Here is a 23,359-nt window from a genome sequence, read left to right on the forward strand (position 1 = left end):
TCACATAAAGGATTTAGCTAGGCGTCCGTCTCACATTAAAAAGGAGACTTGCCTCAGTGAAAGTGTCCACACATATTTTACATCTATGGGGCGATGTTTTTTTTCCTTGCTCTGCCATGCATACTTGCAGTCTCAGGCATAGATGAGAAGAATCCAGCAGACCCTGGAGACATCACTGCCCTCAATGGTGGCAGCTGCTTCCACATGGTGTTTTGGAACACAGGAGACATGTAGCTAGCAGTGTTCTTTTCTCCCTCCCTAGATGCTTCAATGATCTCCAGGAAAAGGCACCGTGTTTGTACTGAAAGACAAGTTCCCTGTGATTGTTACTGACAGTCCCTCCAGGTGAATTACATCTAGTATTGATACATATTTTGGAAATCAGCAAATTTAACATTTTCTTGAATTCATCATTGCAGTTTCTTTTTATTCTGTCATGCCTTCAGTTGGGCTTAATTGAGAGAAACTGTCACTGCTGAGACCTTGCAACAGCTTTTGTAGGCTCAGATTGAGGAATGAGGAGCCTCCAATAAAGAAGTAATATGAAAGCTCCCTGCCAACTACCAGGTTCATGCCTTCCAGAGGGTCTTGAATCAAACCACTGTCACAGCTTAAGAACATGCTTCACTTAAAAAATTACTCCTTTCCACTACCAAGCATAATGTGATTGTCCATTCACAACTGGTGGACTTAGAGTAAAGGCCTCTTATTTGGACTGCGTCTGAACAAACCTTTTTCACTCTCATGAGGGTATTCCATTTGATATCATCATAGAATAGTTTGGGTTGGAAGGGACCTTCAAAGATCATCTAGTCCAACTCCCCTGCCATGAGCAGGGACATCTTCACCCAGATCAGGTTGCTCAGAGCCCCGTCCAGCCTGGTCTTGGAATATCTCCAGGGTTGAGGCATCTACCACCTCTCTAGGCAACCTGGACCAGTGTTTCACCACCCTCATTGTAAAAAATTTCTTCCTCGTGTTTAGTCTGAATCTCCCATTCTTTAGTTTAAAACCATCAGCCATTTTCCTGTGACAACAGGCCCTGCTAAAAAAGTCTGTCCCCATCTTTCTTATAGGCCCCTGTAAGTACTGAAAGGCCACAATAAGGTCTCCCTGAAGCCTTCTCTTCTCCAGGCAGAACAACCCCAACCCCAACTCTCTCAGCCTGTCCTCACAGCAGAGCTGTTCCAGCCTCTGATCATTTTTGTGCCCTCCTCTGGCCACTCTCCAACAGGTCATGTCTTTCTTGTACTGAGAACTCCAGATCTGGACACCAAACTCCAGGTGGGGTCTCAACCATGTTACAGCCACCCAGTGTTTCTTCGGCAGTCCCAGTGCATTCCAAATTCACCACAGAAAGTGGCAATTCACTTCATTTTGTTTCTTCATCATCAGATTCAAAAGCATCTTCACAGCATGGGTTGCTAACCTGACAGAATTTCTACTTAACATCTTCAGATTCCTGGAGATCATGGATCTTTCTTGAAGCCAGCTGGAAAACTGGTTACATTTTTGAATCTCTTTTGAAAATTCCTTGGAGGTAGTGAAAACTATGAGGAAAGGCTGAGGGAGATGGAATTTTTTAATGTCTAGAGGAGTAGGCTTAGTGGATATCTTATCAAAGTAAAAACATGACAGGCAGAAGTAAAAAAAAAAATGGAGCTGGTGTCTTCTCAGTGAGGCTAAAAGGCAGGACAAGAGACAATGGCCACAAATTGAAGAACAAGAAATTCCATTTAAATGTTAGAAAAAACACTTCTTTTTTTTTTTTCTGTAAGAGTGTCCAAACATCAATACATTGCACGGACAAGTCGTGGGGTTGCCATCCTTCAAGATACTGAAAACCTGTCTGAACAAGACCCTGACAACCTGCTCTACCTGACTGTGCTTTGAGTAGTGGAGCTGGACCAGATGACCTTCAGAAGTCCATTCCAACATCATCTCTACTCTGCTTCTATGAAGTTTTCCTTATTCCCTTACCCTGAGATTATCCTTGTGCAGTTCCACTATTTTGCATCATCTTTTAAGCCTGAGGATGTTCTTGGCAGCAATCATTGATCCAATAGTGTCAGTTACACAATTAAAATTGTTGGCATCTTGCAACTCAGGAAGAGTTACTGAAAAATAGAAGAAAAATAAATCCTGAAGGAAGGTGTCCAGCTGATTTTGTCATTCTTAACAGCGAAAGTCACTCTGGAAACAAGGAAACAGTTAAAACAATCTCATGAACTGTGAAGGAAAGGAAGATATACTCTTCAGGATCTCAGAAGTTTCTGTTAATTTGCTTTATTTTTAGCTATGTTCTCAAATTATTTGATTTTCTAGCTTTTAAAAGTTTCATAGAAATTACCAGACAATACATGAAACAGAACAACTCTTCATGCCTTACATAAATCTGCTAATACATTTACTTGTAGCTCACTATAGCTGCAGTGACAGAGAAGTACTTATGGTTGCAGTCCATTGATTTCCTAACCAGATTAAAGTTGCAAATCAAGAATGTCAGGAATGGCTAATTTCTTAATTCTTGCATGATTATGAAGCTCCACACCGCCTAAACTCTGAAGCCTCTCTCCATTCTTAAGGAATCCAGTGATTCATTGCTAGAATAAAGTAACCTGATTCTTATCCAGCACAGTCAAATCGTTGTATCCATATAAGAAGTTTTCTTTATGTGCATTCACAAATCACACACCAACTTCTTTATTTCAAACTGACTGTTCTTATTCCAGGAATTCACTGACTGAGAGCAATCAAGAGGGTGTACTATACTTTTGCCAGTGTTGGGGACTATGCAGGTAGACAGGTGGGAGTGTTGGAAAGCACTGTGGGTACTGTAAGGGCAAATAGTTCTTCATCTTCTGCGTTCTGTGGTGTGAATGTTTTTGCAGCTAATCCAGCTCCAAGAGGATTAGATACAAGTAGGTAACTTCTTTTTTTTTTTTTTTTTTTTTTGTTTGAAGTCTGTGGAGTTTTGTGCTAAAGAATCATTTCAGTGAGGCTGAAGGATGTCAGGCAGGGTCCTCTTCACATTCTGGCCGTGGTCGAAGAGAATGAGACCCTCATGTTCCCTCACTTACGGTGTATGACATGTATGGGATGGAATACTTAGTTGGTCGATTTTAGTAACCTGTTTTGTCCATCCCTCCTTGGAAATACGCCCTTCTCACTTATGGGATGTGCAAAATTTATCAGTAACCTTGGCTGCCATAGCAACAAGTCTAAACCTGGGGCTCTTCTGCATAACATTGCTACTGTTATCAGCTCTGGAGCAAACAGCGTCTGAAAAACATGCAGCCAAATTCAGAAAAGTGCAGTTACTTAGAAGAACCTAGCTGAAAGGAAAATTCACTAAAAGAGAAACTGGTCTTGTTTTTAACAAAATCTGGACAAAGGAATACTTTGATACAGATGCTTAAAATAAACATCAACTAGTAAAAGTTACAAAAACGTTCTGTTTTTACAGCATAGAAAAGTTAATTCAGGCTGTAGAAGAAGATATTGAGCGTGAAAAGGTTGTAGCAGAAGACATAATAAAAGACATGTCACAGGAAGATCAAACTAAATACATAGAGATGAAGGCTGCAAATGAAAAACTCTCACAGGTTGGTTTGTTTCATTGTATTCACCAAAAATGCTTCTCAGTCTGGCTCCATTGGTTCCAGATGCAATTCAAATGTTAAAGAGCTTGCTGGTACCTTAATCAATTGTAGAAATGCCAAAAAATAAATAGAGCAATTGACTAAAACCAAATACTTTTTTATGTTCATAATTTTCCTTTTGAATTTGGGGATTGACATGCAGATTTGAAAAGCCATAGTAGTGCTCAGATGTTTCATCATGTGTAAAAAGCAAACAAAAGGGAAAAACCACCCTAGCAATTTTCTTGGTTCACTTAAGTAGAAAGTTTTCTTCCTGTTTACAAAAGTGAATCTTACTGGTTTTTGTTGTTGTTCTTTTCCGTCTGAATGTATCAGAAAAATGAACTGGGCTTTGTAAAATTTTTTGTGACTTCACTAATTCTAATATTAACAAAAGCAGTAAGATTTCTAGGTTCTCTGGGATCACCCAGCTTCAGGCATACTGTCTTAGAAAGCTTCACTGTATAGTCTGTACAGAGAGACAGGCATCTTCCCAGCTGTCTTAGGATGGGCTGAGTCACTAATCAGGGCCTACCTGTCTCTTTCTGGACTGTGAAGGAGCTGTGGTGGCTAGGTCAGATTGTAAAATCTGACTTGAAATTTCTGAAGTAGAAGTGATAAATTCCGCCCTCAGTACCTATTTTAAGAAAAATAATGGAAAGGGGGCAAACAATTTTTTTGTTACAGACTAACTGCAAATAACAATGATAAGAGTTTATCGGTAAAGTCGGATTCTGAAAGTAATTGGAAATTATATCTGAGTTACTTGGAGAAGATGGACACAATATTATTGTCTTTTAAATTTTTAAGAGCAGTGATGAGATGTTTACAGCATTTTATAAGTACTGAGTTGCAGAATGTAAAGTACTCTCATCAAGTAGTAATTCTTATCTCAATTTTGCATTCTTTTCCTCTTTAGGAAATGGTTGTTCAACAGCAAGAGTTGGATGCACTAAATGTAAAGGAGGAGGCCCTAAGAGCTGTATGTATGATAACAAGTGGTCTCTCTACCACTCTTTGTTGAACTCTGATGTAAAAATACGGTAGAATCTTTCTCCCTAAATTTTCAGACACTGTAGGATCATGCTCTAGAATGGGAAGGCAAAGCTGCCTCTCTCTTTTCTACCAATAATTTCATAGAATCATAGAATGTTAGGGATTGGAAGGGACCTCAAAAGATCATCTAGTCCAATCCTCCTGCCAGAGCAAGAACACCCAGATGAGGTTACACAGGAAGGTGTCCAGGTGGGTTTTGAATGTCTCCAGAGTAGGAGACTCCACAACCTCCCTGGGCAGCCTGTTCCAGTGCTCTGTCACCCTCACGGAGAATAAGTTTCTTCTCAAGTTTAAGTGGAACCTCTTATGTTCCAGTTTAAACCCATTATCCCTTGTCCTACCATTGTTTGTCACCAAGAAGAGCCTGGCTCCATCCTTGTGACACTCACCATTTGTACATTTGTAAACGTTAATAAGGTCACCCCTCAGTCTCCTCCAAACTAAAGAGACCCAGCTCCCTCAGCCTTTCCTCATAAGGGAGATGCTCCACTCCCTTAATCATCTTGGTTGCCCTACGCTGGACTCTCTCCAGCAGTTCCCTGTCCTTCTTGAACTGAGGAGCCCAGAACTGGACACAGTATTCCAGGTGTGGTCTCACCAGGGCGGAGTAGAGGGGAAGGAGAACCTCTCTCAACCTACTAACCCCCAGGATGCCATTGGCCCTCTTGGCCACAAGGGCACAGTGCTGGCTCATGGTCATCCTGCTGTCCACCAGGATCCCCAGGTCCCTTGCCCCTACACTGCTCTCTAGTGGATCATTCCCCAACTTATACTGGAACCTGGGGTTGCTAAAAACTGTTTTTACTAGATGCCAAGTACAAAATTTTGATAGCAATAGTGACATTTCCTTGCTTTAGTTAATCACATGGTTTCAAATGTCTTGTGTGACATTTGATTTGGAATTACTCTTTGAAGATAAACATGAAATTATCATCACATCCTTCTTAGGGATTTGTGAGACCTAGTTTTTCAGTATATTTTCAGGTTTCAGGATGTGTGAGAATTATTTTCTTGTTCCACGTTCCATTTCATAAGCAACACTTGAAGCATAACTGGTACCTGCTAGGATATTTTTTATCCCACATACATACATAAACACACACTTCTAATACACTGTCATATTGCTAGATTGAGGTAAATTTTCTTGTATTGAGTCCTTCATGGATAAAAGGATCTATGGGCTGAAATGTACAGTCATGTATCTGTTCAGCAAGTATAATTTTCAAATTCTACTAGACATTTTTCTGGTCCTTTTGAATACTGTATATGGTTTATGATCCCCTAGAAATGATGAAGTAATAAATCTACTCAGAAAATTGACCTGAGGATGAACTCATAAAGTAAGAAGTAGCTGACTGAGATATTCCACTCTAGAAAACACAATATTGAGAATATGTATCATAAAGTTTATCGTTTATACTGTCTCTGTACTGTTCGTAACAGATAAGCTTCACTTTCAAGGTATAGCTAAGTGTTGCTGAGTTGAAGCATAGTTTCTGCAACATTCTCTTACCATCTGAAAACAGCTAGTAGATGTTTGGTTTTCCCTCCAGGAAATAGCACACTCTCAGGTGAAACAGGAGGCTGTGCAGCTGTATGAAAAGCTCCATGACCTCGAGGAGCGTCGAGATCAAATGATTGTGGAGGATAAGAACATGGAATCTCCACAGGAGGAAAGAGAGAGATTGCTAAAGCAGGCAAGAACATAAATTGTTATGCAGAAGATGTTCTGAGTCAGTATTTTAAAGGATGATAATATTTGAAAATACTTGAATTTGAATCTTGCCTTTATTTGCTCTTTAAGCAGCCCAGGTCATCTGAAATGAAGAACAGCTGAAAAACTGTCTGGATGGGATGTTTAAGGTTCAGCCAAAACAAAATGAGCACAGTCAGCTTTTCAGCTGGTTGACTTGTTCGAATTCAGCAGACATGTTGGTATGGGAAAACTTACCGTATTGAACAGTTCTATAACATAACTCCAGACAGTATCCTTCAGAGGTACCTAGTGTACCAATACAGGAACAGTTTAGTTTACAAGGGTCTATGCTGTGTTATGTAATTGTCCATATATACTATATAGATTATTGGACTGAATGACACTGATAAGTATGTCTGATTTTTTTAACGTGTATTGAATAAGCAGGAGAAGATGGAAGACATAACACTTAAATCATATCACTTCTTTTCAATGAAGAGGCATTGTTGGACAATGTGACAAGTTTGTGATTTCATATTCTGAGTTTCTGTTCCCTGTCTGCTGAATTAAGAATTATTTTTTTTTAATTTTCCATTTTAAAATTTGTAGACTTTATTTCATACATTAAAGTTGTTATGCTTTTTTATAGGTTAAGGATGATAGTCAAGAAATAGCAAGCATGGAAAGACAGTGAGTAATGCCATTATGCTGTTGTTACAAATTACATTTAGACCCTAAAGACAGCTGAATTCCGTCACATATTTCTATGAACTTTTTGAACATAACCACATTTTTGAATCTGCTAGAGTTAACCTTCCACAGAGAACAGAATATCCTTCTGTTTGAGCTAAACAACTTTTATAGGGAATAGGCCATTTAGATCTGCAAAATAAAATACTTTCTTTCCTTATGAACATTCCTTGATATTATAAATTAGGCATGGCACTGACATAAACTTCTTTAAGGCTGAAGACATTAATTTTCAAGAACTGCTCATTTGGGACATCTATGAAGTTGAGCCTACAGTGCGCTGCAGTCACATTTTGAAGTGTTTTTTTGTTATGTGTTCTGAAAACCTAAGAGTTACAAAGTTGCTTACAGAAAGTTCAGTTCTAAAGAGGAACAGGGCATTGCTTCTTGATTCTTGGATACCAGACCTTTTCAGAAGATTTGCCAGAAACTCTGGTAATTGTTATGATACATAGTAATGTATTGGGTGGGGGAAGGTAAAGCAGTACAATATTTTTTGTGATTTTGAGCCTTTTGATTTATCTCTCTTTACAGAAATTTCCTTTCTCACTTCGTCTGAATGTAGTACAATGTTGACAATTTATTAATTTATTGGTGAACACATTGGTAATTTTTAAGGAATACAGTTCCTTGATGCAGTTTACCATTATGTTGTGCCTCTGCAAAGCTGTATAGCAACCAGCAGAGGGACCAGTTGAGTAAGTTAAAAACTGATGATGATACAGCAAGAGCTGTTTTTAATACAGAAGACCAGCAGTACTTACATTTAATAGATATAGGCACTAATGTGACAGGTCCTTTACAGATACCTTTTATAATAACAGAAATTCTCCTGATAGTCTTTTGGGTTTGATAAAATTAGTTTTGCTATTTTTTATCCATGATTTTTCTCTCAATTTTTGTCTACAAGAGTAAATGTTTTACAACACATTTCTAATCTTGGGTTTCATTATCTATTTGTCAGGCTGACAGAAGTGAAAGAAAAAATAAACCATTTTAAAAAGGTGATTCAGCGACTTGATATGGATCTGGAGAATCATCAAGGTAGTGTGACTGGACCCATAGCAGACTATGCAGAACTGCATCTCTTCATATTATAACACATTGTTACAGACGTTAGTTGCTTGAAACTCTTAGGCTTATGCAGATGTCCATTATTTACCATCAAAAGAAAGTTTTGTGACTAGGCATGCAGGCTTCGCTTTCTGATGTGAGAAATGGGAAGTACCCACTTTATGGGCACATTTGTCAAGTTGATGTTGAGTAGTAAAACTACCATATAAAATAAGAGTACAGCTGTCTGGTTTTCTGTCCGAATTTTATTTTTAGGACTACTTGAGGAATAGAAGTTTATCTTGCTGGCAACATTGCAGAACCAGCTCACCTTTAGAATTGCTTTTATTTATTTTACCTTTTACATGATCCTATACACTGTCAGTGAATGAGGAGCTGAGAATGTTTAATAATGATGTGTAAAGCGAACAGAATTTAGAACTATTTTTATGTGTCTTTGAAACTTCTTGGGTTGATTTTTGCAAGAAGAGTTTGCAAGCTGCCTAGAAATGGCATTATCCTAGAAACTTCAGTAAACATCTGCTGCAGTATGTTAGTCTAGGTTAGGCTGGGATTTGCCTTAGCAATGGAAGTCATGTTTCTGCAGGAAGTAACTTAATTTGAGTATAGGCCCTCAACAGCTCTGGAAGATTCTCCCTAAAATGGAAATTTCTCTCATAGAAAAACTTCTATTAATTATAAAGAATCTTCTTTAGGTAGAAGTTACATAAATATGTGCATACATTCTGGAAAACTTTGTAAGAAGTTATGTAAACTCTGCAAGACCAATGAATTAATGTTTCTGTATACACTTTACTCTCTATTCTAGTTTTTCTCAGGTGATCAATGTAAAACTTATCTCTAAACCTCTTCAAGGTGAACAAATACTTCTAAAATTTACCCCATAACAAATGTTTCATACACTTGTTTCTCATTGTTTGCATTACAAAATATTATCTTTTTCTCCAGGTATTTAATTATTTTTCTGCGAATTATTATTAATATTAAGACTGCTTTATTACCTTTCTTGTTTCCAGATAATATCATTGCCACATTTACATTTCTGCTTTAATTTTTCCTTTTTGTTTGGCTTGCAACTCTTTTTTTTTGTATCTTTGGAGCAATGCAGAAGGTAAGAAGTGAGTCGCTTTTTGCATTTTATGGTTAGGTTTAAACACACAAACATTTGTTGCTGGACTGTATGTCTTTCACTGTTTCAGAAAAACACCTCTGTTGAAGAAGAGGGTTTAAAACATATGTAGGTGGAAGTACCTGCTCTCTGTCAATATATCAGGAACAGTCAGGATATTCAGGATAAAGCTACCTTCTGGTATAATATAAATAGAATTATACCTGTGGTAAAGCATAAAGGAAATAAAAAAGATGATCATAAGGAGTTATTTTAAGACACAGAAATCTGAACTTCCAATGTTCTCTTCTCTAGCGAGTAGAGAGGCAATCCCAGGGAACCATTCATACTTCTGCTCTAAATCAGCTTCTTGGTGTGTCCTTAAGATTCCTGTCCTCTGTCCCTCCCCAGTCAACTTACTTCTGGCTCAGTATTTAAACTGTCTTTTACAAAACATTCCCAAAACTTCAGCTCCTAAACTTTTTTGGTTAAATCTAAGGTAAAATAGCCAGGAAAAAACAACAACAACAACAAAAACCTAAGTATTTTCTTAATGTTTCAGAATAAATGTTTCAGTGCTAGGAACGTTTTTGAACAGGAAAAACAAAATAAACAGAACATAAATAGAAATAGCTATTTTTAGTTTTCACTTAAGAAAATCTAAATAAGTAAAAGTCACCTACTTATTAAATGTTCCCTATATTAGCAGTTACGTTTAACTGATTAGTCAAAATCAACATTTACTCATAATGGAATAGATTCAACACTTCATAAATTGCATGAAAGGCTAAGATACTCATGTCAAAATTATGTTTTAAAGAAAGCTTATCTTTAAAAACATTTTAAAGGTTGTGGTCTTTATTTCAGTGTTTTTTTCTTTAAGCACTTGGCAGATCATTTAGCTTTCTGTTTCATGGCTCACTGTAACTGACTTTTTAAGACTAGAACAGGCTGAATTATTAAGTATTGGAGACTTGCCTTGCAAAATGAAAGAGAGAGTCCAGCAAGGAACAAAGACACAGCTGCAAGGAAGCTGGAGCAGAATCACAGTCCCTCAGGGACCCATGGCTGTTCTTATTGTTTGTATATACTAGATAAAAAGGAAAGCATGGGGGTGTACAAGTAAAAAGACCTGGAGAAATTTGCTTGCTCAGTTATATCTATATCTAGTTCATTCTTTTTCTTTGTATTCTTTACAGTTACAAGTTTGTTCTGAAAATTAATCTGTGACCAAGACTCAAATAATTAAAAATTTAGATGTTTGTAACTTAAAATTATTATGAGCTAGCTGAATTGTGTCATCTTTTTGAAACTTGTGACAAATAGATGAGTTACCCCACTTTACTATTGCATTTTAATTAGTTTCTAGTCAGGAGTTAGATTTAAACATGGAGTGAATTATGCGTTGTATATTGTCCATTATTCCTAATACCACTATAAAGAATGTGTATGGAAATGTTATTTAAAAATCAATTGTAGAAAGCTTTCTGTGCATTTTATTTTCCTATACCATTGCTAGTACAGTTTTCTTGTTTATTTCCCTGAGAGTGTCACACTGTTGCTTATAAGCTGCATGTCCATATGGAAGTCCATTCGAATATGTGAAAGTGTCATTGATATGGCCCATATGTTCAACAGTTGGAGAAAGTTTTAACCATGGTACCCAAATACACAAAGCATTTGTTCTGTGAACTTCCTTTGTGTAAACCAAATATTTATTCTACTGTAAAAGGCTCTATAAATTGCATTGAGGCTGATTTATTAAGATAATTACCTTTTTAAAAAAAATATAAATATACTACATAGTCAGTTGAAGTGACTACATTAAATGACATGGGATGAGTCCTGTAGCTTCTAAACATGTACATTTTTTATTTTTAAAACTGACATTTTGCCTACCTAAAGGAATCCAGGACTGAGGCAATATAAGTTCAAATGAATATTATATCTCTTGCAGGAGAGGAAAATTGGAAATACAAGGAGCTGAAGAAGAGAGAAGAAAGCATGGACAGTAAGTTGTCTAATATACTTTTATTAGGCCTTTTTGTAACACTGTTCTACAAAATGTTCAATATGACTTAAGCTAGTGTGATACTGAAAGAAAGATCTCAGCTGACAATAGGGAAATAAGAATGTACTTGTAGAGTTTCTGCATTTTCAAATTACCTGATTCCTGAGAAGCAGAACGGCAAAAGCTTGCTTGATCTTGATTTTCGTATGAGTGCAGACCATGAAAGTGTGGCCTCACCATCCTTCTGACTGTTTTGCTTTTAGTTCTGCTTCTACCCTTCATCACAGGATATTGATGTTGTTCCAGAGCTGTTTGAGATTAACTGAGAGGTGTGGAGGAACATACAGGAATCTTGAAGATGGGAAAAGAGCAAATATGGTACCCGTCTTGAAGATGAGGAGCTAGGGAAGTGTAGACCAGTCAGCTTAATATCAATTTCCAGAAATATTGTGGAAAAAATGAGCAAGCAAACAATTTGTAAATATTACAGAAACAGCAATATTAATAACACTAGTATTGATTTGTCAAGAACAACAAACTAATTTCCTTCTTTGACAGGAAAATATTGCAGAATAAGGGAGGAGGAGCAGACTGTGTATTTTCACTTCAGTACATCTACCACTGTCTTGTGGTGTTCTAGGAAGCAAACTAGGGAAATATTGTCAGTTATTAATCTATACTGTGCATTTGATACAAAAGTATTAATTATGAAGGATTCGCTGCGAAGATGGAAGACTGCATTGAGTAGAGTTTTGCAGAGTGTTGGATGTTCAGGCTAGTCAATATTTTCATTAATCAGTTGGATGACCAGGAGAGAGAGTAAATACATAGTTTCACAGAACATGCTGCATCCACAAAGCTGCAATCATGCTGGAGGACAGGGTTGGAATTTAAAATACTTACGGCATATTAGAAATGAAATACAAAACGCTCAAAAAGGATTAAGTCTAAGTTTATACATTTGGGCAGAATAATGAACAGCAAAAATACAGAACAGGCAGCAGTTCATTAGGCACAGCTCTGTGGTATGGTTCAGAGTTACACTGGAAGACAAAGTGAACATGCTGCAAAGGTATCACACTAACATGGAAGAGAAAATACCATAGCAGTTGATACACCTAAGAGTGTAATTTGTCAGACACATTAAGTAATCGTGTTCCCTATGCACTGAGGAAGGCTTCAGTTGGTGTATTGTCTCTGGTTCTGTACATAAAGAGGTTGGCAGTCCTGAAGAGAGACCAATGAGGGACATGGAAAGCATGATGTGCAAGGAAATATTAAAGAATGAGTCTTTTATTTTAAAGAAGTTATGATAGCCATCAAGTGTGTAGAAAGTCTGTTTGAAATCATAAGTGACTAATCTGTCTCTGCATATACATGGAGGATAGAAAAGGAGTAGTACACCAATAGTTTCAACAAGATTTCAGGTTGGATATTAGAAAAAACTTCTTAACATTAAAACTCACAAAGTGTTGAAATAGATTGTTCAGGAGGATTGTAAAGTATCTATCATTAACTGTCTGTAAGAAGAGTATAGACAAACATCTGAATACTGACATAAAGGGGTTTTTTTTTGTCCTGAAGGAAGTTAATTAATTAGATGACTTCTTACAGTCTCTTCTATTCAATTTTTTATGAATCCGTGAAACTCATAGTGCTCAAATGAAACAAGGTTATTCAGACAGATGTTATCAGAAGGAGAGCTGGTTGCAGAAAGACAATGAAATGAGATGAAAATACAGACCTTGCTTAGTGTTTCTAAATAAATAAGGTTTGAAAAAAAATACCTAAAAAGATCCAGAATGCCAAAGGAGAAAAACACTAATCAGATCATATAGGTATAATTCTTAGGACCTAATTCTACTTTTTCAGGCTCAGTTTTATAAAATTATGTATTTGTGGATGTATAGTACTTTCATTTTGTTCTCATTTCATGTTTATGAATGTGTGAGAATGCTTTTTTTTTTATGAAGTTGCTTTTATTTCACTCCTTTGGCTTCCCTACATGTATGCTTTGGAAGATTCAATATCCTCATTGCCTATACCTTCTTTGGAAGCAAATAAATAGGTTCATCAAGATATTGTAATATTTAAGACCTCTTCCTAAGATAAATCAAAGTCCATGGCATCATGCATTAAGTTGAAGTGTCTCAGACCTCCACAAGAGACAGATGTTGGTGAAGCCTTTGCCCACCACTAGAGCACTAAACAGTTAAATGTGATTGAAAGATTTGTGTTATGTTATCAGAGTGATTTGCAAAAATTACCCACTTGATTCTTTTTTGAAGGAAAGAATAGCTCAAACGTTTTAAACACAAAACATTAAGCAAGAATTTCAATACTGTTACTTTCCTTACTGCCTTTCCCTTAGTTCTGTTGTGCTCAAATATTTTCTTAGTGTAGGAAATACTTGTCTGTATTTCACAGCAGCAGATGGCATGAAATGTGCAGTTAAATGCCCTTTGAGTAAGGAACTCTTTTTGGAGCTGTCATTGTGACTCCTCATGTTAGAGTATGATTGTGCCGTCTTTAAGATAAAACAAAAAAAGTTCATTCTTAAGGACAAGAACATCACGGAGAGAAAATAAAACTTCCCTTTCTAAGGATAGCTTCATTTACAGCCTGGGTACTGGAGAAAAGCAGACCTAGCAATAGTCTTACTCAGCACTCAGGACTTGACTAGAATTTTTAATTGTAGGCTTTTAAGCTTTGGTTTTAACTATATTTCTGGTTCCTAGTTCACAGTGTCAGGTGGACCGAAACTTTATTTCAGCTTTTCAAACCAACTGAGTCTGCATCAGGACTAGCCATTATTTTTATCAGTCAGCTGTGCACATTGCAGGTGTGTTGTCTAATGCCATTTATTGACCTCTAAGAATTCCAAGTGTCTTTCATTCTGACATCTCTCCTGAGAGGTAGCCTTTTTAGTATCTTAGTATTGTCCCCTGACTCCAGTAATGCACTTTTTCCACTCTAGAAAGTTTTAGAAGCTGTACTCTGTGAAGTATCTGTTACCTCTTTCATGGACAGCATCACAGATGATGTCAGATATTAAAATAGTTTTCTTATACATAAATGTTTTATTAGTAACAAAATTTAAAATCAGGTAAAAATCCTGGATGCTCTGGGATCCACAGTTCTCTAGTCAGTCCTTATCCCTTCAGGATTTGTCAGTATTTCCATTAAGTGGTTCCTCCTGTTTTCTCCTCTCTTCCCAAATAACCCATCTTTAATTTATTGTTATCTAATCCTTCTTGCTAAAACAACCACTTCTGCCCTTTTTCATCTATCAAGAAAGTCTGCAAACTCTCTGTTTCCTGAGTGCTCCTGTGTACATAAGCTGTGTTTCAGGAGGGGACCCAACAGGAGAAGGATGATTATATCTTATAGCTCCAGGTGGCATCTTGATGGACCTCTGACTTTCATGTGATGGCTCCAGCACCTTCTTTTCAATATGCCTCTCTGTCACCAGGAATACAATGTAGTATGTCTAGGACACAAACACAGAGCACACACCACCACTACAACTGTCTTGTCAGATTCAGTTGAACACTTATCAGAATGAGCATAAATTAGAGATGTAGCAAAGGGACATTATACATAAAGAAACAGATGGTACCAGGTGATGATTAGTCTCAGGTCCCTAGCAGTGTTTGGGATTTAGTCCAGGCCGTTCGAGTTCGTGAAGTAACTTGTTTCATTTATTTAGTAGCCCATGTTGATAGCTTTCAGAAAAATGAAGACCAACAGCTGCTGGGACAAGCATTCAGAAAGGTGTCAGAAATGATGGTGATGAAACTCCTTTCCCATTGGGTGGCAACCCTCACCTAAACAGTATCTGAGAAGGTGCTTAGCTCATGTCAATAATCAGCCAGATATGCATCTCTGGAAAAATTGCTGTATTTTTCATTCCAGCCTATAAGCTGACAAGTTTCAAGGACTCTACCACCTGTCTCTCAAATAAACTATTAATCTTCAAGTAACCTGTCTGAAATTGTACAGTTTATCAATTTAATCCAAAGTTTTGACTGGAAACAAGTGCTTTTGCTGTACCCATGGAAATAGCAGCCTTCTTTATTATGTTTGTTGATCCCTAGATTTTCTTGAAACATTTGAAGAGGTGAAGAACCAGGAATTGGAACGAAAGGCCCAAATAGAAGCCAGCATTGTTGCACTCCTGGAGCACTCAAGCAGGGTAAGGACATTTCCCTCCTTCTGTGGCAAGCTACAAATTTAGAAGCAAGAACAGAATGAATGGATAAAGAAGGATGATGGTTTTTATCTATTATCCAGTCAGTGTCTGCATAATAATTTCTTAGGAGAACTAAACTTCAATCATGTACAGCTGTAGGAAAAAAAAAAAAGATAAAAAATGAAAGATTTATTTAATCTCTATTCATTTCTGGGGAAAGAGTTTTGAATATTAGACAGTACTTGTGACCAGAATAAAAGAAATCTTTGCATCTTTTCTATAACTCATCATCATTGCTATAATTGACAATATTGCATTAATTATAAACATTTTGGAACAATGCAAATAAAATCACTGAAATATTTTGTTTACCTAAAGTCTGGAAATCTCAGTTAATGGATATTCTATCACTACTATTAAGTTATTGACAATATTCCAGTTGTTTCTGTGGTCTGCTAAAATTATGTCTGGAATACCTTGCTATGCAATACTTAATGTAAACACTTTAGAAATTGTTCCTGTTTACATTCTGTTCTTTTTTTGCAATTTCAAGAGAGTTTTAACATTTTTTGCTCACATAGATTTTTTTTTTACCATATAGAAATCCCTCGGGTAAGTAATATTTTGGTTATATCATCACTTTAATTATCTTCTAAATCTTTCAGTATGGTATATCATAAAACATATTTAGTCAATGACACTTTAAAAGATATAGATATGGCAACACAGTTTAAATTTGCTGCATTTTTTTCATCTTCAGTGGTCTGTCAGTAGATCTTTTACCAAAGGCAGAATTAAAATCATTTACAGTTAAATCACTTCAGACTACTTCCAGTATTTTCAGTCTCTGTAATACAAAAGCTGAATAACAGACAGTGTAGTAGGACGGGAGAGTTTTTTACTTATCCAGTTACTATTTGTTGTTTCAAAGATATGGTGTATTCTCATTATTGTTATTGGTAACACACAGAATGTGAACCGTATGAAACAAATTTCATCTGTTACCAATCAAGAGCTGAAGATTATGCAGGAAGACCTCACTTTCAAATCAAGTGAAATGCAGAAATCACAGAGCACTGCTAAGAATCTGATTACAGGTAAGATCAGCAATGAATTTCCAAATTCATTCCTTAAACAATAAAAATTACCTGAGCTGTTACACTAATAAAAGTGCAAGGTCAGTGATCTCCAAGTATTAAACTACAGTGGCAAGTTGACAAATTGAAACTGTTGTGGATAACAAGTTATTTATATTCCTCAGGAGTATTTCACTTAGTGTTATCACTAGATGATCAGCTTCCTGGCACAGATATACGTTAAATGTAGGTATTTTAATATAGGGGTACAAAGTTCTGTGGCCTAGCAGTTTGACTTTACTAATATTCACCTCAAAATAAATGCTTTTCACAATCCTAGAATAGTGTTTAATAAATTGAAGTAGAGACTTCCACAGTTACCTAACTGTGTATTATTTGTAAATGTAGTTCTCAGTGTCACTTATGATTTGTGCTTTTCTGAAAGGATGTGTACCATGGGAGAGTAACTTGGAACACCAGTGAAGAGCTCTCAAATTCTCAGGCTTTGATTCTGGGAAGTGAATATGCATTTTGACTTCATTTTGGAAATACTCATATAATTAAGTGTAAGAATGCACAGGATCTTGCCTGTAATTTCAAAAAGTGGACAGTATTTTTATTTCCATAACAAATATCTATTTAGTTCTTTATTTGCACTGTTTATAGTGCAATTGTTCTCATAATTCTAAGCTTTGCCAATATCATTATTGGTTCAGCAAGCCTTTCCTTGTTTGTTTGCTTGAAAGGAAGGGGCAGGAATTAAGAACCATAAATCATTTTGTTAGAAGGCTATTATGTGCTGTGCTTGGTCGTAATTTTCAAAATAGGAGCTTGTATTGTAACTTCAGAGTAGTTACATGCACGTAAGAAGTAAAACACAAAGTGTTACAGAAGAGGGTTGTTCGTTTATGTGTTTGATCATTTAGTGTTCGTTCACTTGTCTGCAAATGCTAATTTTGCAGTTCTAGCGTAATGTAAAAAGCTGGGCCATATATTAGAAGTTCAAGTATGATTTTTTGTTCTTTCATGTAAGCATCAATTCTTATTACTTTACAGTCTAAGGATGTTCCAGAAGCACACAGCACTACAGAGACATTATTGAAAACCATATTTCTTTCTTTGCGAGAGAAGGAAGTTATAGTACATAATTTTTAGCAGATCGTTTAGGTGTTCCATAAGTAAACTTCTGAAAGCACAGAGACACAGAAAGTGTAATGAACAACTTAAGATTCTTTCAAAAATGTTCAGTTTGCACCGTTGAAGTTCTTCCTAACCCTTGAATTACACCACAGTTGTCTTCAGAGTTGTGTTGCTGTGGTTAAAACCTGGATTTCCACATTTTCTTGCTGTAACAAAGATATAAAAACTCCACCAGGAGGAAAAAAAAAAAAGAAAGGAGAAAAAAAAAAAGGAAACCATGAAGAGTAAACAAAAGTGCTGATGGCATAGTTTCCCAAAAACATTTCCCTGGGTCACTGCAGTTTGGTCTGAGAGTTTGCTACTGTGTACACATTGCCTGCTAGACACTGAACTTAATGGCCTATCAGAAGGAACTGGGCTGCATCCTCTTCCTGCCTCTTCCCCCAGAGAAGTTTTACGCTTTTTAGCTCTGAGTTTTTTTCATTGAGGCTGTTGCTGCATAAGGATGAAATTCACCCGTTCCAGTTTCCCTTTTCTCCAGAGTGTGAATGCGTAGGAATAATCCGTTGCTGTCTCACCACAGTTTTTATCAGTATATAGGTAGAACAGTCTAAGAATCCTTTCTGGCTTATTTACATTTTTATTACTCTTTACAGGTAACATAAAACCCAATTAATCAACTATGTATTCCTTTAAAATTAAAATACAGGTATTAAAACAACTATATAAAAAGTGAAAGCACTGTGGTTAGGCCTAAATAAAGCCTTAAGAAAATCTGAAGTTGTCTTCTGCTATTTCCAATTTGAATTATGTTTGAAGCAAATTTGGCTATTTACTCTAAAACTAAGTCTTGTCCTATAGAAGCAACATACATAAAAACAACATGATGCTAAAAACTAACAAAAATCACTTAAAAAGTTGTTTGCGTTATTTCAGTCAACTTTTTGTATGGTATCACCACTGCTTTAAGACTTGAAATTGACTGATGCTATAAACAACTTTAACAGGAGAAATACCACACTATGATACAGAAAACCACCACGTTTTCATTACTTTTCACTTACAGAGCATAATACAGTAATTGTAATATAGGAGTTTTGGCTGATGAGATGATTGTGAAGATCAAACATTTTCTTTCATTAACATTCTCATGAAATTCAAAATGACAAAGGTATGTTTGTATTGCTTAGTATGGAATAAACCATTATATATTGGACAGTGTACTATGAAATAAAAAGTAGTGTTAATTAGAGTTTGTGTATCTGGTAATCTAGAGAGTGAGAAACTGCAAATGGACCTACAGAAGATGGAACTCTTGGAGGGCAAGATGATTGATGAACTAGCTTCTCTTAAAGACAAAATTGAACAAACAAAAACGGAGCTGGAGGTCTATAACAATTTGCCAGCTCTGAAGGCATCAGGAGAAGAGAAGAAGAAGGTAATGAAAGGAATAAAACCTTGGATTATACAGAATTTATGTGTTTTTGAGCACCTAGTGGAGGGGAATCCAGGTCTGTGAGTGAGAATCCTGACTGGTAGCGGAAAACTGGGTTTGCACACCGGTGCAAATGAATCAAAATGCTTGTCTGCTTATATATATATGACTTCTTAACTGGGTACATGTAGCAGGCTAGTACCTGGGTACCTTTTGATGCTTTCCTTTCTCAAAATTTCCTTTTTATTTTAGTGATTCATCTGAACTTTTTTGCTGTAACTAATGACTACCCACAAGTTTTAATTTTGCAATCTAAAGACAGAACCCAAACAAAAAAGAAAAATCTGTCCTGTGTGTGTTTGCTCTAAGATGAATTCCATCTGGAGCACTTCCCATTTCACGTGATAGATGTCTTACAAATTCTTAACACCAGTGTTCCTACTTGTGCTGATACATTATGGTCTAAGCCTACAACCTGGTTATAACTGTTGAATATTATCTTTAGGATAGAGTATGCTTTGCTAGGGAAAAGCCTTATGGGTTCTTTATGCATTTGATCTTGTTCTGAAAGGAAGAAGAAGTAGCATCATGAAAGCTGAATTAAAATAGTTTATCTGTAGCCCACAGCAAATGAAGTCATCCATTAATTGGTTTGTGTTGTTTTTTTTCCAACTAGAGACTCCAGGATGACAAAGAAAAACTAACAAAACGTAGCCATGCTTTCAAGAAAATAATGGAGCACTTGAATACAGAATATGAGACACTAAAGAGAGAGCTGCAAGAGAACGAGACACATTCCCAGGTATAGCTCAAGCTACGGATTATGTCTTCAGTTGTTTCTATAGAAGTTTTCGTGTTTTCATGCACATGAAGTATTTCATAGAAGGAATCAGTTTATTTCTTCTCAGGGAGTTTTTGAAGTTATGTATTGTAAATGCATAGCCATATTTTCTGTTTTCAAACAGAAGTTAATATTGTATCAATAAATTTCAGGTAAGCTTTGGATTTCAAAGTTACGAGACAGAGTTCTTTCTGAGTTCAAAAGCTGCATGAATCCTTTGTTAAAGTGTTTGTATTAATCTTGCTCAGAACTCTCCCCCTTTTACCCTTCCTTTGCTCGAGGAGTTTTGAGGACCAACTTAGAATGAAACTTGAGGGAAAAAAAATGTCATTGCTAATTAGATAACATCACTTTTGCTTTTACAGTTTTATCCTGCAAGCTGTACTATTCAATTCCTTTCCCTTTTCCAAGTCTTTGTGTTCCTTGCAAACCACTGAAGTTTTGGGTTTGCTCAGACTTCTTGAAACCCAAGGAACTTTGGTATATGAGTATATTTACATTAATATTCTAAAAGTGAATCAGGAAAGAAGCTGTTTATAAACCCATTGCAGCTATGATTCTTCCGTTAGAAACACCCATAATTTACTGTCATTTTGGCAACAGAACTTTACTGGCATGTAGATTTGAATGCACAGAAGGAAAATGGATAACCTCAAAAGAAGCTGAAAAATAGAAATAAACTGTTTTATCTGCATTTCGCGGATTTTTATTGTTTCAGGTTGTTGATATCTTTGTCCTTTGAAACTATTACTTTTTTCTAATTCAGTTAAAAGCTGAAGGTGATATTTGTACATGTTTAACTTCCTTCTGGAGTGAACTTTATGGAATGGATGAGAGGGCATAGTTTGAAATGAAGAGCTATATGTATACATTCGTAGCATATGATTATTGTGGGCTAACTCAAGGGTGATGATGTAAATCCCCACAGCTCCATGCCAAAGTCTGCAAGACTTCAGATTTTTTTTTATACCAAGATCAGATTCTCATTCCTAGAGATTATGTAAATGAGAAATGGAAACCCAGCCAGTTAAAATACTTGCATAAAGATGCTAAAATATTTATATAAAACAGTAGTTGTACAGCATTTCTTCTAGCTTAAGAATAAGATTTTAAGTAGAATGTTGCAATATTTTCCTAATTTGTTAATGTATTTTCCACTGAAAGTTGTCTCAGAATGATTTTTAGTTTTTACGTTTAAAAATAACATCTGCATATCCTGAAATGCAGAACCTTGAACAGTAGCATCAGAAAAACAAATATTATAAAATGGTATTGCAAGGAAGCAGCCATCGATATAATGTCCACATTAGTTTCCTGTTGATGCTGAAAGTATTGAAGAAGTGCCAGCACTTAATCCACACTCCTACAATCTTCTCGCTGCAGCTCTGTTCTTATCACAGCTTCTGGCATCAGACAGGAAACTAAACTATGGAAGTAAGGAAGTTTCTTCTGTATAGCTCAAACTCCAAGACAGTGTCAGGAAATATTGTATCTTTGGTGATTTTAGATCTTACTGATTTTAAGAAGAGATCATTTAAGTGATATGAAGTAGAATGAGAATTAGTATCTCTCTGCAGTGTTCACATTTTACTTCTGACTTGCTTACACATTTTGCTATACAATAAGTCTTGAATTCTCTTTTGATTTTTTCTGTCTACTGATGCAACTGCATTCAGTGCTTTTTTATAAATATATATATGAAATGCTAAATTATATACAGGTTATTCTTTTACAGCTTTAAAAATAATTTTGCCATTGTTTCTCTTTTTTTGTGTGTGAAATAACTTTATGTTATCAGGTGGTAGAGTACAACATCTTTGGGAGATTCTCTGTATACAGTATGTGTGTAATAATTATAATTTTTATTTTTGGCTCTTTTTGTGTTTCCAGCTTACGAATTTGGAGAGGAAGTGGCAGCACCATGAGCAAAATAACTTTATGATGAAGGAATGTATCCTTTTCTTTAAGAAATAGAGTTAAATTCACACACTGTATTAATTGAGGAAGAAGTCTGTTTCCTCCAGCAAAATAAGACAGGACAGAATGAGGAGCAGGAGACAAGGGAGAAGGGTAAAGGTGATGCTTTGCAAATGTCTGGTTAGCTGATAGATATTATATATAGCGAAACTTGCATGTGTTGACTGAAACAATTTTGTGGCGTCCTAGAGCCGTAAGATTTGCCTTGCAGTCCAGAGTTTTTCGTGTTGGATCTGTTTTGCCACTAGGTTTCAAATGAAGATCATCTTCACATCTGTCCAGTCCTATCTGAAATTATTCATCAAATGTAGCACTGTTTGACAATCTGTATAGCATGGTGACTTTGCATGGTATTTTCCTATCAAATGAAAGAGAAATTGCATATTAGAGAAAAAAAAAAACAGATAAATGAGGTAAGATACAACAAAGAGATACTTAACTTGCAACATAGGTTGGCATGCGGGAAATGCATTGTAGCTCTCTCATTATGTGATACTAATTGAAGAGTTACATTGCACTAATTGAAGAGTTACATTGCACTAATCATATGAGACCTTCCAAAATATCAGCAAAATCTTATTTGCTGCAAGTGACTTTGATAAGGTAGTTTTTGAAATTAGCTAAAGGACTGAAGTGGGTTTTTTTTAATTAGAATTGGTGGTTCTTATCTTGTACAATTCTTTATAGTTATTGTCGAGAACTGAGTAGGGCATATTTGCATTTCTGTATTCTAGGGACTTTGAATTCACTGCGATAAAATCACTCCTTTAAAATGATATAGGAAACAAAACAAAACAAAAAAAGAAATTTCAGAGCTGCATAGAACCACTATTATACAATTACACTAAAAACATAATTGGTAAAAGTAATAGTAAAATGAGACTATATTGTCCAGTGTTGTGTTTTGGACAAGAGACATTGCTTCATGGCTCAGAAAATGGCACAAGAATATACTTCAGGCAATTCTGTAATAGCGTAGCATTGGGGAAAAAAAATAATATAAGATCTGCATATAGCATTATATTTTTAGTATACCAAATATCCCATTTCTCAGATCTGATTAGTGCTGTAATTCTTAGAAAAAATATGAAAAAAGTCTTGGACAACAGAATGTGATTGGAGTCACTTCCACTAAGAAGAAGGCTCTACAGGAATATTTTATTAAGGCAAGAATCTTAGTGTTATTTCTTGTAACAGAAAAAAAACAAAACAAAACAAAACAAACACACAATAAAATCCAAACACACAAACAAAACAAAAAAAAAGCACCAAAACCCCCCAAACAAACAACAACAAAAAAAAGCACACAAGAAAAATCACCTCCAAAACAAACTAAGAGAAAAAGTTGATCAGGATATTAAA

The 23,359-nt window shown here is 36.0% G+C and overlaps 1 protein-coding gene across 1 annotated transcript in view; it reads left to right on the forward strand.

The window, feature by feature from the left end:
• The window catches only part of IFT74 (intraflagellar transport 74), a 38,293-nt gene that overhangs the window by 13,786 nt on the left and 1,148 nt on the right, over nucleotides 1-23,359 (forward strand). The window contains exons 9-19 of the mRNA XM_080363071.1: nucleotides 3,467-3,605; nucleotides 4,561-4,623; nucleotides 6,251-6,394; nucleotides 7,043-7,083; nucleotides 8,108-8,187; nucleotides 11,283-11,336; nucleotides 15,434-15,531; nucleotides 16,499-16,625; nucleotides 19,019-19,182; nucleotides 19,856-19,981; nucleotides 21,911-21,971. Of these exons, the coding sequence (XP_080219197.1) occupies nucleotides 3,467-3,605; nucleotides 4,561-4,623; nucleotides 6,251-6,394; nucleotides 7,043-7,083; nucleotides 8,108-8,187; nucleotides 11,283-11,336; nucleotides 15,434-15,531; nucleotides 16,499-16,625; nucleotides 19,019-19,182; nucleotides 19,856-19,981; nucleotides 21,911-21,971 (1,097 nt within the window). The remainder of the gene's footprint in view (nucleotides 1-3,466; nucleotides 3,606-4,560; nucleotides 4,624-6,250; nucleotides 6,395-7,042; nucleotides 7,084-8,107; nucleotides 8,188-11,282; nucleotides 11,337-15,433; nucleotides 15,532-16,498; nucleotides 16,626-19,018; nucleotides 19,183-19,855; nucleotides 19,982-21,910; nucleotides 21,972-23,359) is intronic.

This window comes from Nesoenas mayeri (genome assembly GCF_963082525.1).
Source record: "Nesoenas mayeri genome assembly, chromosome: Z".
Taxonomy (NCBI): Eukaryota; Metazoa; Chordata; class Aves; order Columbiformes; family Columbidae; genus Nesoenas; species Nesoenas mayeri.